The 16372-nt window shown below is 41.0% G+C and overlaps 1 protein-coding gene across 1 annotated transcript in view; it reads left to right on the top strand.

The window, feature by feature from the left end:
- Nucleotides 1-16372, top strand: part of LOC114660391 (myozenin-2) — a 46193-nt gene that overhangs the window by 28128 nt on the left and 1693 nt on the right. The window contains exon 4 of the mRNA XM_051934230.1: nucleotides 4655-4826. Within this exon, the coding sequence (XP_051790190.1) occupies nucleotides 4655-4826 (172 nt within the window). The remainder of the gene's footprint in view (nucleotides 1-4654; nucleotides 4827-16372) is intronic.

The raw sequence follows: 16372 nt of genomic DNA, 5'->3' as shown, positions 1-16372 counted from the left end.
GCAGCACTGAGCGTAAGCCAGGTCCAAACCTTAAATGGGCTGCTACTCCATTTTTGGACCCACACCCCCACACACTTGCCATCACATATATCTAATTTAGAATCGACAACACATTTATCTTTGAGATATGGGGAAACAACCAACCCACACAAACATAGAAAATAACATGAAGACTCCACACAGACATTGCTTTGAGTGGAATTTGAAACCAGGGCTTTTGGAACAGAGAGGTAATTGTGGAAGAGCAAAACGATTCCTGCATGTTCTGTATATACTGTAATATCAGATCAGCAGGTGATGTGTTTAAAAAAAGCACCAAGTCTTAAGTAGAAACTGAAATGTGTAGGAGCCAATAAACCACAGTATTCCTGACTCTCCCCATGCTGTCACCCTAAAGACTACTTGACCAAACTGTTCTGGTAAGGGAAGTTGTTTTCCTCATCATAGCGTGGAGCTCCAAATGTTTATATATGCACAGGATTTCCCTTCTCCAAAATTCCTGAAAATAGAAAATTATTTTCCACTTATTATAGTTAGCCAACAGCACTGACTATTAAATTAATCTGCTAATTTGTACTTGTCTCCTCACAGCAGTCTGAAGAAATGACACACCCATAGTATTTTACGCAATTCTTCTCACAGGTCAAAAATAAAAGATACCTGTACTCTATTAGGCCAATGTGATTAAAACCTTAATTCTAGTTATGCCTGTAAAAATCAAACAGATCTCACATTCCAGCTGATATAGTGGGATTCATGATGTATTCAGACCCCTTCACTTTCTGCCCGCGTTATTGTGTTTTAGATTTAATCTTAAAGGGATACATACATTAGTCATTTTTTTGACCTTCAATCTACTGTAACAAGATGAGACTTCAGACATAGGAGGGTTTGGGGCAGCCACCCGTGTAATATGTTCCTGGCTGCAAAAAGTTAAGCAGTTGTAAGTGCAAAGCAATTTATAAGGCTGAGTCCAAAACACAACTGCCCTCCAGAGGAATGGAGTGAGGTTTAATAGGAGGTCTGGCGGAAATGATGTTGTCTTCGGGGGCCGGGGCCAGAAGTGGTGTGTCTGTAGTCGAGGCTGTGGTTTCTGGTGGGATTTCCTTGGAAAGGTCTGCAGGGGACTTAAAAAGAGCATTAGTGCACTCCGCCAAGCCCCTGGACAGATGTGTTACCATTATTCTCCAAGTCCTTCAGCTGCCTCCTATTCACATGTGTGTGACACTGCCCTCAAAAACTCAAAAGTTCGCTGACGACACTGCTATCGTGGGCTGCATCAGGAGTGGGCAGGAGGAGGAGTATAGGGACCTAATCAAGGACTTTGTTAAATGGTGCGACTCAAACCACCTACAACTGAACACCAGCAAAACCAAGGAGCTGGTGGTGGATTTTAGGAGGCCCAGACCCCTCATGGATCCCGTGATCATCAGAGGTGACTGTGTGCAGAGGGTGCAGACCTATAAATACCTGGGAGTGCAGCTGGATGATAAATTAGACTGGACTGCCAATACTCTGATGCTCTGTGCAAGAGAGGACAGAGCCGACTATACTTCCTTAGAAGGCTGGCATCCTTCAACATCTGCAATAAGATGCTGCAGATGTTCTATCAGACGGTTGTGGCGAGTGCCCTCTTCTATGCAGTGGTGTGCTGGGGAGGCAGCATAAAGAAAAGGGACGCCTCACGCCTGGACAAACTGGTGAGGAAGGCAGGCTCTATTGTAGGCACGGAGATGGACAGTTTGACATTCATGGCAGAGCGACGGGCACTGAGCAGACTCCTGTCAATCATGGAGAATCCACTGCATCCACTGAACAGGATCATCTCCAGACAGAGGAGCAGCTTCAGCGACAGACTGCTGTCACCGTCCTGCTCAATTGACAGACTGAGGAGATCATTCCTCCCTCACACTATGCAACTCTTCAATTCCACCTGGGGGAGTAAACATTAACATTATTCAAAGTTATTGTCTGTTATACATGCATTGTTATCAATCTTTAATTTAATATTGTTTTTTTGTATCAGTATGCTGCTGCTGGAGTATGTGAATTTCCCCTTGGGATTAATAAAGTATCTATCTATCTGTCTAATGACAAAGTGAAAGCATGATTTCAGAAAAGTTTCCTAGTTCTATTAAAAATCAAAAATTTAAATTTCTCATTCATAGAAGTATTCAGACCCTTTGCTCTGACACTCTGAATTGTGGTCAAGTTCCTCCTGTTTGTTTTAATTTTCCTTGAGCTGTGTCCAGAACTTGATGGGAGATTGTTTTGAAAGGCACACGTGTGCCTGTGTATAAAAGTTCCAACAATTCACACTGCAAGTCAGGACAAAATCCAAGACATGAAATCCAAGGAACTCTCTGTACACCTCTGTGATGAAATTGTGGAGAGGCATAGAATGGTGCGTGGGTATAAAAACATTTCTAAAGCTTTGAATGTGTCCAGGAGCACAGTGGCCTTAATAATTGTGAAAGAGAAGAAGTTTGGAACCACCAGAACTCTTCCTAGAGTTGACTAGCCAGGAAAGCTGAGTAATAATGTGAGAAGGGCTCAGGGAGCTGACCAAGAACCCAATGGTCACACTAGCAGAACCTCAGAAGTCCTCTGCCGAGGAAAGGAGAACCTGTCAGAAGGATGACCATTTCAGCAGCACTCCCTCAGTTAGGCGTTTATGGCAGAGTGGCCAGACGGAACCCACTCTTGAGTAAAATACATGTGATGGCATTTTAAGGACTCTGAGACCACGAGGGAAAAGATTCTCTGGTGTGATGAGACAAAAATTATAATAATAATAATAATAATACATTTTATTTAATAGGCACCTTCCTTGGGAATTTGGGAATTTCCCCTTGGGATTAATAATCTATCTATCTATCTATCTATCTATCTATTGTGAGAGGTTCAGCCCGCACACAACCAAACGGACACTAACTGTTCATAAAAACACATGCTTTATTTAAACAAGTGTCCCCAAACACCAGTCCCACACACTCACAGTGCTTCCCGCACCATACACCCTTCCTCGGGCCTTTCACTGTTCGTGGGCTGCCTTTCCTCTCTTCACGGGAGCTTCATCCTGCTCCCACTCCTGACTCTAGCTCCCTGATTGGAGTGAGGCAGCCCCTTTAATTTCCACCCGGCTGTGCTCCAGGTGCCTGATGATGTCCTTCCGGCAGCACTTCCTGGTGTGGCAGAAGTGCTGCCCTTGCACCCGGAAGCACTCTGGGCATCGCTGGAAGGATCTTCTTCCACCTTCCCAGGTGTGGTAGAAGTGCATGTTTCCCGGGCTCCATGATGCTCGGGGCACAACCCCTGGCGGTGGCCACAGGCCCCAATGGGCTTGAGTATCCTTGCTCCTTTCCCGTGGTCCCCTCAACATCCAGGGTGGTTGCCCCCTCATGGCCCATGGGACGTATGAGCCACCTCCCGGTCCTTCCAGGCATCCCGGCTGGGTCTGATCCCCAGCCTCCTGTGACATTATCTATCTATCTATCTATCTATCTTATCACTTAAGGTCACCTTACAATAAAGTGAAACAATAATTAATAAAATAAAAACAAGAAAATGATAAATCACAAAGCAATAATTAGTAAACAAACAAATATGACAGGCAGTAAGAGTGTAGGATTCACAATTGATATGCCAGCTTGAAAAGATAAGTTTTGAGAGTAGTTTTAAACTGTGCTATTGAATCAAGTTGACGAATATGAGAGGGAAGAGAATTCCCGAGTTGAGGAGCACTAGGAGAGACGCTCGAGCTCCCATAGAACTGAGTCTGATGTGTGGTACAGAAAGTAGAGCTGCAGATGAAGATCTGAGTAAATGAGAGGAGTGTAAATCTGGAGGAGATCAGTGAGGTTGTGGAGAGCTTTAAATGTTAAGAGCAGTACTTTATATTGTATTCGGTAGTTAACAGGGAGCCAGTGAAGTTGAGAAAGAATAGGTGTAATATGTTCGATTGAACAGTTTGGGCAAAAATCCAAGGACTATGTATGGGAAAGACCAGATACTGCTTATCACCTGCCTAATACCATCTTTATAGTGAACCATGTTGGTGGCAGCATTATGTTATGGGGGTGCTTCTCAGTGACATAAACAGGCAGACTGGTTAAAAATTGTGGGGAGGATGAATGCAGCCAAATAAAGAGAAGTCCACCTCGGACTTCTGTGATGGTGAACCGAAGCATTTAGTCAATGCAGTACTGAGGTGGCTTCAGGACAAGTTTCTGACTGTCCCCAAACTTAAACCCCATAGAACATCAGTGGAGGGACCTGAAAATGTCAGTTTGCAGATGCTAACAGAGCTTAAGAGGATCTGCCGGGATGAATAGGATAAAGTCTCCAAATCCAGATGTGCTAAGGTTGTAGCGACTTAACCAAGAAGACTCGGTACTGTAATTGCTGCCAAAGGAGCTTCTGCACAGTACTGAATTAAGGGTCGGAATACTTCTATGAATGAGAGAGTTCAGTTTTAGATTTTTAGCAAATTTGCAAACCTTATTTTATTGAGTATAGACTGATGGGCAAAAATGGCAATTTAATTATTTTAAAATAAAGCATGCAGAAAGTGAAGGGGTCTGAATACTTTATAAATCTACTGACTTTGCAAGCCACTGGAACGTTTCATTCTTTCTATGTCTTATTTCCCCAGGTTACTCGGGACCGCTGAAGAAGATCCCTCACGAGAAGTTCAACGTCACTGTCATCCCCAAATCCTATCGGTCACCATGGACAAAGAATGTAGAAATAGTTTCCAGCGTCACTCTCCAACTGCCCGAACCTCCCCAGAAACCTGCCACATTTCAGTTTAGGTGCTTCAATAGGTATGTGTTAAGTGACCAGTCTCTCCAGGAACCAATACGGGAAGTGGTGGACGGGTGGGGGTTTGGTGATGCTGCTTGAGTTATTATGATTCATATATGTGATCACTAGGGGGCTCCGCCCCCTGCTCGCTTCGCTCGCCAACCCCTGGTGTTGGGAATGACAAAGAGCGTGATGTATGAATGAGATATAGAATAGTGTGAAGGTGTAGATGATGCAAATAGAAAGCAAACAATAAAGTGTGTGGCACAGTGTAAAGGTTTATTGGAAAATTTCTTTGTACACGCCGTTTAAGTGTAAAAGGCAAATCCAGCTCAGAACTTGTAAGGTCAATGAAGATGGTTATTGTTGTGATCAGAGTCAAGTTTGTCAGAGCTTAGAAAGAGTTGTAGTCTCTCCAGGAAGTAATGGAATGACTTGGGTATTTATGTTTTCCACATTAATATTTTTTGGACATAATATAGTGCGTTGTGTTAAAAGGGGCATTTGGTCTAATGAGATTGCTGTTCCAAATCTGTCTGTAACTAAGTCGTCGCAGATAAAGGCTTGAGGAATTGTAATAATATGTGGGTGAAGTCCATCTGTATTGGTGAGTGTACCATCTCTCAGTTGTAATAAGCAATTGTTATGATCTGGTTCTGGACATCGTATCTTTTTTACTAACTATATCTTTTGAAAGCAATGCCAATTGTCTGCGTATTTTAAGGTGCACTGAACAATAGCTGAGTGCATGGCATCTGGAAGAATAGCTAATCACTGTCTAAAATCTCCTCCTCATAAAAGTACCTTTCCTCCAAATCGAATATTATTATTCATAAACGTTTGTAGAAGTTTATGAACGATGTTGAGTAAGTGACTTCATGCCATTGTACATTCATCAATAAACAACATTTTTTCAAGACGGATGTCACGTGCAGTGCCACTGTTATTGTTCATAGTGGATACCGATTTGTAGGATCTAATGTAGTTGATAAAGATTTCACTTTCAGGTACATCGCTAGTTAGAAGGTTCTGTAGATATTCAGTATATGAATGTAAAGGAGGCAGTCTAATTTGACCCTTTTGACAACAACGTGTAAAATGTACTACTTGTATTGCCAGTTGTTTCTTCAGGGAAGTGAACTGAATGACAATGATTGAAAATGACATTCATTAATCCGAATGAATTTTCCTGGTGTATGTTTTGGTTGTGCCGTTTGAGAGGCGCGTTGTTGCATGTGTAGTATTTGGGACGTGTTGTTTTGGAGCTGTAATCGATTTGCCTGTGCTGTGTGAGAAGCCCGTTGTAGCCTTCGCTGCCGTTAACATGTTTTGCTTGTGGTGTTTGAGTGCCGCGTTGTTGCATGTCCATTATTTGTGACGCGCTATTTTTGATTTTTAATTGATTCGCCTCCGCTTTGCGCAAAGTCCGTTTCACTCTATGTCGTGCATTGTTTGTATCGTGCCTTGTCCGTTTTTGTATGTCGGTCAGTTGAGCTTTCTGCTTTTGGAGTCTTGCTTGCTTGTTTTTTGGCCGGTCATATGCGCGTTGCTTTGCTCCCTTTTTTGTATGTCTGAGACGTGAGCTCTTTCTTTTGAAATCGTGCTTGTTTCGATGCAGCACTTTGAGACGCGCGCTGTATGCGTCTACGTTCAATGTGTCTGTTCATTTGGGCACGTCTCTGTAACGGGGTTACTTGAGCTTTGCGTTTTTTGATCCGAGACATTTTTTCTCACGTATTTTCTGAAGCGCATTGTATGCGCCGCCGTGTATTGTTTTTGTTTCATTCGTGTTCGTGTGTTATTGGTCCCGTTATTCGATCCGAATCGTTTTGTACCCGTGACCGTGTATGCATGACTTGTTTGTTCCTCAGCATGCGAAATATGTATAAGTATTAAGGAAGATCGCACTCACTGTTAATATGGAGCCTTTTCTCCAGTTGAACGGTTAATAGTGCTTTATTTTAATGAGATCCACCTATGCTGCCTAGTGTGAAGGTTTTGAGATGACGTATGTTTAATATGGACGTTTCCTTTAAATATGTGGCTTTGGGTGTCACTTCTTATTGATTTGGGGGGGGGGGGATTGTTGTTGCGCGAGCGTCTTCTTTCTTTTTGTGTTCCTGTGTCTTGTTTGAATCCCCCTCTTTGTGTGTGTCCCGTCCCTTGCTTGTAGGGTCTGTGGGGCGCTTTTGTGTTGTTCTTTTTGTCTTCCATGGGCTTGTTGAATCCCCCTCTTGGTGTGTGTCCCGTCCCGTGCCTGTAGGGTGTGGGGGGGTGTGGCCGTGCCTTGCTGTTGTGCGCTCGTCTGTTCTTTTTTTTTGGTGTGTTTAGTTTCGTGTGCAATGTGTTTCGTGCTTTGCCCGTGTCTGACCACGTTTTTATGTGCCTTTTCCTTTTTTCGGTGCTTGTTGCGACTCATTTCTGTGACTCCTTTTTGTATGTGCTCACTCCTTTTTTCTGTGGTCTTGTCCGCCTCTCGCGGCCCCGCATCTGCCTTTGTCGCCCTCTTTTGTCCGCCTTTCTCCGACTCTCGCGGACTCTTTTTGCGCCTGCGCAGTACGTCTTTTTGCAGCTACGGCCCATTGCCGGATGCGCCTGCGTCCATCATCCGGTTTAGCATTCTCGGTTAGTAATATAGATATTTGTAGTTGCACTTTCAAAATCTTTGTTATAGTGTAATAACCATAAGTTTAATATGTTACTGTACTCTGTGCAAATATATCTTATACACTAAATCTGCCTTTTTCTACTCACGTGCACAGATTTAGCACACAGAAGTTCACCATATAGAACTGCTAGGCAAGTATTATAATATAAGACAAGACAGACAGACCTAACTGGGAAACGGGCAGTCAGACTGAGGACTGTTGTATACTATTTTTGTCTGTCAAAGTCAGCATGAAACTGTATCCTCTTTTGCCTTGTTTGGAATTGCATGATCCACCTAAGTGACGGCCTGCACATGAAGAAAGAGTATAAAGCCTTGGAACATTGCCCAGCACACCTTTGAAGCCGACGGACAGATGGGAGATAACGTCATCCGATCCAGAAAATCCTTCCACTGCAATGGCAGACTCTACACATGGGGTCCCCTCTCCCAAACTGGGTTTTGCCATTGGCTTCCTTCGCCTGTTATGCAGCGTAAGCCGTCATTAAACAAAGCTATTTCTGCTATGTGATGTCTTACCGCCGTATTACTAAGGGAGGAGTATCACCTTTTTATATTATATCTATATAGTTTTCGGGTTTTGTAACACGCCGCAATTACAAAAGAACTCATTCCAATGGAGCTAACGCCCCCTGCTGGATACAATAGTCTTAGTAGTGTTAGTATCTCCCACAAATGAGCACTGCTTATCCATACACTATATGGCCAAATGTTTATGAACACTTGACTATCACACTTATATGAATTTATCAAAACCATGGGCATTAATATAGAGTTGCCCCTCTCCACTTCCCATTGTGGTTATAACATCCCCACTGTTCTAGGAAGGCTTTTGACACAAATTTGGAATGTGTCCATGTGAAATTGTGTTCTTTTAGCCAAAAAAGCATTTGTGAGGTAATACACTGATGTTGGATGGGAACACCAATGGTGTTCAGTAGGGTTGAGGTCAGGACTCTCAGGTTCCTCCATTCATGCAGTAACAGAAAACAACAAACTGTTGCTACAAAGTTGCAAGCACACAATTATCTAAAACTAGCAAAATACCCGCGCTTCGCAGCGGAGAAGTAGTGTGTTAAAGAGGTTATGTAAACATATATATACATATACATATATACACATATCTACATATACATATATATACATATATACATATATATATATATACATATACACATCCACATATATATACACATATATATATATATATATATATATATATACACATATCAATATATATATACACATACATACACACACACATATACATATACACATTAATACATACACATACATATATATATTTGTATGCGTCACTCGCTCACTTCTTATTGTTTCGCTGCCTTCTCAATTGTGTAATGAATGTTTTCTTCAGCGCTCTTTGGGGCTCTTCCTTGTTTTCTACGTACTGCGTTCACAGTCAGTTCACGTGATTACGTGGGAAGCGTGATGACACGATACGCAACTCCGCCTCCCACGGCCATTGAGCTGCACTCTATTACAGTATATGGACAAAAAAGAGGTTCCAGTTATGACCATTACGCATAGAATTTCGAAATGAAACCTGCCTAACTTTTCTAAGTAAGCTGTAAGGAATGAACCTGCCAAATTTCAGCCTTCCACCTACACGGGAAGTTGGAGAATTAGTGATGAGTGAGTGAGTGAGTCAGTCAGTCAGTGAGTGAGTCAGTGAGGGCTTTGCCTTTTATTAGTATATATCTGAAAGCAACTCTGGTTTTACAATGCATGTATCTCAATCCGAAAGAGATTGCACAGATTTGATCTGCACATGAGGTGTGCCAGGAAAAAGCCTTTGCTGTCCATGGAGACCATTAGAGCAAGTTTATAGTTTGCCATTGAACATCTAGGCAAAGAATGGGCATTCCTGAACAATGTGCTCTGGCCAGATGAATCAAAGATGGATGGAGTTGTTTGGCCACAGTAACAGTAGACATGTTTTGTGCATGTGAAACACCATGGTGGGAATGTTATGGTTTCATTGTTGCTTTGCAGCCTCATGGCCTGTTCATCTTGCAGCCATTGAGTTAATTATAAATTCAACATCATGTCAAAGTGTGCTTGAGAAGAATTTCAGGCCATCTGTCCAAAAGCTGAAGTTAAACTGGAAATGGAGCTTTCAACACAATAACGATCTGAAGCCCACTAGCAAATCCACCAAGGAATGGTTCTAACAAAGAAGAGAAATGGAGGGTTTTGGAGTGGCCTAATCAAAGACCTTGTGGTGGGCTGGCGCCCTGCCCGGGGTTTGTTTCCTGCCTTGTGCCGTGTTGGCTGGGATTGGCTCCAGCAGACCCCCGTGACCCTGTATTTTAATGTAGAATCAACTCTCGGCAGCGGCCAGCAGGGCGGGTGTGTGGCGCATATGTACAGGCATCGTTCTCATCCCTACCACCTTCGCCTTCACTTCCCCTACCTCTTCATATCTTAAATTATTCTTGAGGCAGATTGAAGACTTAAGTGAAAAATTAAAGAAAACATACTAAGTAATTGCAACACAAACACTGACTCAGTTTTAACGCGAAAAGATGCCGACGGAAGAAAAGAAGAAGCGGGCCACTAGGGTGGAGTAAAGAAGAGCTGCTCAGGAAACAGCAAGTGCATCAACATCTGAGCAAACGAATGCTAAACGTACAGAGAAAGAGGAGGAAAACTAGGAACGCTCAAGTCAAGTGTATTCACTGCACGTTATCGTTCAGTGCGCCGTTACTGGTCAGGGTATAATACAGCCAGGGAAGACGGACTCCACCATTGACCTGTAAAAGTCTTTGGAGACATCTGAGCTCTCATTAGTCCTCTGAGGAAGTAGAAGCATTGACAAGTGTTCTTGATGATAGCTGAGATGTGCTGTTCCCATGTCAGCTCATCAATGATAATTATAAGAAATTCAAAGTTGCTGACTCTCTACACAAGTGTCCCCTCAGATGGCCTTTCTTTAATGATGGACTTGGATCAGGGTTTTGCTCCACAGTCATAGCTGTGTAAAAGGAATACACAGGAGGCTCAGTGCATGTCCAGGTGGGATGTCTGTGTTAAGATTTTTTTGTAACAATTTTTTTTTTATTATTAAAATTAATACAGGGGTATTCAATCGTTAAAGAATGTAAGAAAGGTAACGTAACATTGAGAAGACCAGAACTTCTGGAACAATGTGATGTAGGCAGACAAAGCAAATACAGGGCTTTCTGGGCACAGTACCAGAAGGCATATGTGGCTAAAACCAAAGACAATATTTGGCCGATAAAGTGTGGTGGTGGAAATGTCAAGGCTTGGGGCTGCTGTGCTACATCAGGGCCTGGGCAGTTTACCATCATATAATCCACAATACTTCATTATCCTCAAGCACCTTCTAGTACAATGTGAAACCATCTGACAGATGATTGAAAGTCAACTGATAGCAGACCAAATCTGCCAAGGAATGACTGATAAGAAAGAAATGGAGGACACTGGAATAGCCAAGTCAAAGCTCAGGTCTGAGTCCCATTGAGATGCTGTGAACACAAGACACCCTCAAACATCACACTGCTGGAAGAATCTGGCATGGAGGAGTTGGGTAAACCTTTCTCCCAGTCAATGTTGGAAACTGCAAAACAGTCATAGGAAATACCTGCTTGATGGTCCAACACCAGCTATTAGAGCCAAGGGTAGGTCTTACTTTTACCACAGAGAGAAATGGTGTCTATGTTAATTTTTGCTGAATTAATGCAGTCGAGATATATATAGATATTTTTTAAATGAAGCTCAAATTTTGCCCACATACATATCTCTCTATTATAAAAGAAAATCCTGAGATGAGACGAGACGAGACTATTTCCAAGAGATTTTTTCAAGTCCCACCCTCCTCTCAACCATATTCAACTACGCCCACGGTCCTCTCACCTCTCAGTCTTGTGAATGCTTTTGTCAGACACAGTTCCTGCGCTCTCAGCTCTTATAAATTTTTACGTTTTTCTCACTTTAAGTTCCCAAATAAAGAAGACTTATTATGTCCAAATCTTATTGAAGAATTTCATCCCGAGGGTTATCAACCGAAGAAATGAGTACATGGGCAAATCTAGCACTGAGAAACGAGGAAGTCAAACGAATTTATGCGAAAATTGACGATCGGTTACACTGCAAATTGGTTAAATGTGTATTAATAGACTATGTTGAAACAGTTGGTGGTGATGGTGCGGAAGATGAAAACATCAACTTACAATATCCTGTACAATATCTACAACTGTTAACAACACCCGGTCTTACACCGGCCGAATTACTGTAGAAAGAAGGATGTATCCAAGAAAGGTAATGTAGTACATCTTCCACGGATAACATCAGACAACAAAAGAGATCTTGATATGCCATTTGTATTAAAGCGTTAACAGTTTCCCGTTAGAATAGCTTTTGCGAAGAAAATGAACAAATCACAGGGACAAACATTCGAAAAAGTCATTTAATTTATTTGAGAGAAAGAAACAAAATTCACTCATGGACAGTTATACGTTATGTTGTGACGATGTAAGTCCAAACACAAAATCAAAATTCAATGTAATATTGAAAAAAATGTAATTTAAAAAATTGTTTTTACTGAAGTTTTACAGTAAATGTGTAAGTTTAAAAAGTATTGCGTGTTAATTTCAAAGCCAAACAGAACAAAATTGTATAACGCAAAGAATAACTCTAACGCAACATGAAACATAATTTACTTTCAAATGATTACGTTTTACTATTTTTTTACTATGGTTAATTACTTGCTGTAATGTAAAATAGTTCTATTATGCATACTGTATGTAACAATTCCAATTAAAATAACAATCTGTTTAAATTGTACATCCACATCCCCATACGCGAGCGGCAGAAACGGAAAGTGGCTAGCACGCAGCACCCACCCGGGGTTGGCGAAAGAAGCGAGCAGAGTGCAAAGCCCCCTAGTATTTACAAAGAACAAACATTTCATGGAGTGTACTTACTTTTTCACATGACTGTATGTTTACGTTTATTTGCTTAGCAGACTCTTTTATCTAAAGTGGCTTATAAGAGAGGTCAACATAACTGAGTAAATATCAGCCTGGGGGACTGTTGGGTAACAAGTGTCAAGGTTACAAAACTGACCACCACAAGTGAAGAGCTCAGAACAAAATGCAAGCGAATTACACTTCCTTGCTGATAAGACCATTACATTATCGGTTAGACAGAAATTCACCATACTCGGAGTATTCACCAAATTCAAAAGTCTCCAAATGTTTCTTAAACACATTGACAAAGTCAGAATTGAGAATGGAGGTGAGATTGTTCCATCAGCTAGGATCTACACATAGATTCTGGACTGAGATTTGATGCCACACAGCAGTGGCACCGTCCGACTTCATTCTTTAGCAGATCCCAGTGGTCAAGATGGTAGATAGAATCTCACAAGTGTCTCTATATGCATAGATGTTAACCCACTGACTACTCTGAAGGGGGGCATCAAAGCCTTGATCATAATTACAAGGAGCCAGGGTAGTCATCTGAAGAGAGGAGTGACATGTGCCCACCTCAGCTAGATGAATACCAAACGTGGCGCTGCATCTTGAATCACCTGCAATGGCTTGGTAAAACATGCCAGTACTCCTACTGCCAACAGAAAGTATCAGCAGTTGAGGCGTGACAAGACCAAAGGCTGGACCATAATTGATTAGACAAAGTCTGTTCTTACAGATGTTGTATGGAGAGAAGTTGAGACAAGAGAATTCCAGCACAGGGGCCTCAAAGGTATAGCCATCCAGAATGAAAATGTGATTGAAATGTGACCACTGCTGGATGTTAACAGGCAGAACTAGAGAGGCACATTTAGGGACCCACAGTGCTACATGGGCTTTAGTGGATTGCTGCATAATGAGTGAGAAGTCAGACCTCTGACAGTCCTAAGGGTCTGGAGACAAACAACTGTAAGTCAGTTTTGAAGGTACTGTAAGCCAGTGCAGCTGAGCGGTCACCTACTTGGCCCATAACAGCACCCTGACATTTGCTTTTTGAATGTGGCATAACCTGCAAATGTGTCAGACTCACGGTGTGAAAAACACCGCATTATACACTTGCATGTAAATCATTTGGGGTAAAAGCATGAGCTTGATAAATGTTCCTGCTTCACACCATTTGCTTCCACACTGCCAGTCAACACTGTTCCTTGGATTTACATTGCTCAGATCATGTTTCCATCTTCATTCCAGTATTTTTGAAAACCAGTCTAAATACTGACATCAAGGTTCTTACCCCCTGAGTCTGCTTTCTATTTAAACCACATAGGAAGAAATCAGACACTCTGACGTGCAAACTCAACCTTTTAATTTATCCTGGCCTAGCAAGCTGTCAGGGAGCTGATCCCAGAAATTAAACTTGTGTCTGCATTCACAAGATGTTTATTAATAGCTTCATAAAGTCAAAGGTCCCCTTCGGCCACAAGTGTTATGAAAGTGGCTTATAGATTTTAAAAAAGAAAGAGGACACTTTTATTGGTAAATTGGAAGTGGTAGAGAAAATGTGCTTGGGGAATTGCCTTAAACCTTTCATAACTAGAAATAATAATGACACATCCTGCTATAGTGCAGCCTTAAAACAGAATCTCGCACAGCCCTGCTTGTCTTTAAAGTGTCTAACCGTTCAGGATATGAAACTGAATCTGACTAGTTAATGGGAAAGAATTCCACAGTAAATATAAAAGGAGCTGCAGAAGCAGTGAGGTCATCAGTGGACAAGTCCCAGCACCAGGACAGACCGAAATACAAGTATATTAATGACACAAATTCAGCTTTACCAAGTAAATGTATAAATAATTTATATATAAAAAATACTTTTTAAAAACCACTCTTATATTGAGTTAAAAAGTGTACTAAAAAGTAAAAAAAAAATAAGTCTCTCATACATCACTCATAAAATAAAATATATATTATTTTCAACTTTTTAGTCTTAGGTTTGTTTTAGTATAATTTTGTAATCAATATTTTAACACTTCCTTTAATATTTCTATCCATTACTAACGCCATCTATTGGTGAAATCTTGAACTATTCTTCATATGAAAATTTCATTTCTTAATTACCATGGATTCATTGATCAATTAGTGAAACTGATTATTGATTCATGTATTGTCATCAGAAATGAGTAAGTGTGCAAAATTTCAAGTCATGTGGACAATAGGAAGTGGGTTAAATATCGATTACAAGATTTATACCAGACAACAAACAGGTCAAGTTAATATAAGCGTGGTAATAATAATAAAATAATAAAAAAGAGAAATCAATTCACAGATGTATAGATAAAAACATCTGCCAACAATGCGAGCAGCAGAAAAACATTTGGAAAATGCTAGAGTACACCAGAAATGCAGGAAAGGAATCATTAGTGGAAATAGGCAATGCTGATCTACAGGCAGCAAACTCGGAAAAGTAAAAACATTTCATTGTGGTGCAACATTCAGGTGTCTCCAGACTCAGATTGCTGGGTAGAATGTTAGAGTATTTTAACATGTTCTAGTCATCTTATCAGTTTGTTATCATAATTTTGTTTATGATACAGTTTCGCAACAGTCAAAAAACTAAGGTTAATAACGGAATGTAATTACATGTGTACATAAAATGTTTTAATAGCATTTTAGAATGTCATGCAGATGAAGTTGCATTCATGGACAGCAGATTCCAACTGAAGTCATAAAAAGATTCCCATGCTGCTGCATTGCTGCTAAATGGGAAGGCTCTGTGGCTAACTGGAGTTCACATTTCTTAAATTTTTCAAACAAGTACCCGATGGAAATTTAAAACCTGTGTTCAAGTCTCTAAAACTGCTGTCAGAGAAATACTGAATCATTATAATCTTTACATAATGCAGCCGTGAGGTTTACTGCAACAGGAATAATGAGGACACGTTTAGTCATTGTGGCATGAAGTGTCACCGTGCCATCTTTCATACATTTCTGTATAAGTTTACTTTTATGGATATGATCATCATTTCACTTACCCGCTTTGATTTCATGGAGCTGAAAAGTGAGCAGCTGTGACTGAGGACCATGTAAGACACCACACTGAGCTGCAGAGATAAGTACTGGATGGGTCGGAGGAAGAAGCAGATTGTTATCATATAAAGAGCCCTACTACTGCATTCTGAAACAGTAAGGGACATTGATGAATAATTACTTACTTCTGCCATGTTGAATAAATACATATCTAATGTTGTAACTTCCTGATAATACCACATCTGATTCCACCCCATTTTTATGTCCTGCAGCAAGGTCTATTTGATTCCACACACAACTGCAGGTGTTATACAGTTCTTTTGTCAAGATCAGCCGTCAAACAAGCAAAAAAAACTATATACAGTACATATATACATACATACACACACACATTATATATATATATACATATATATATATATATACAGTACATACATATACATATTGAGGAAAGGCTGTGAATACTTATGTACATGTGATTTCTCCGTTTTTTTATTTTTTAATAAATTTGCAAAAACCTCAAGTATTAAACGTTTTTTGCATTGTCATTATGTTGTGTTGTGTGTAGAATTCTGAGGAAAAAAAGAATTTAATCCATTTTGGAATAAGGCTGTAACATAACAAAATGTGGAAAAAGTGATTAGCTGTGAATACTTTCCGGATGCACTGTACATACATACACATGGTGAGCCAAAATGAAGTACCACATTTCTCAAGGTCATTGCGAGTAGAGGCAGCCCCAGGGTGGGGGGGGATTTGGGGGGGGGATGGGTGGTCCTTTGATAGGCGATCCCTCGTAGTTTTCAGTTGGCAACATGCCTTGGTCCAGTGCACACTGTGCTTTCACTGTCGAAACGTTCTTCAAAAACAACAACTCCATTATCACTACGCAACATGCCTTCTGAACACACTTCAG

This window comes from Erpetoichthys calabaricus, chromosome 11 (assembly GCF_900747795.2).
Source record: "Erpetoichthys calabaricus chromosome 11, fErpCal1.3, whole genome shotgun sequence".
Classification (NCBI taxonomy): Eukaryota; Metazoa; Chordata; class Cladistia; order Polypteriformes; family Polypteridae; genus Erpetoichthys; species Erpetoichthys calabaricus.
The sequence above is the reverse complement of the archived record's forward strand: the minus strand, read 5'-3'. Positions and strand labels throughout refer to the sequence as shown.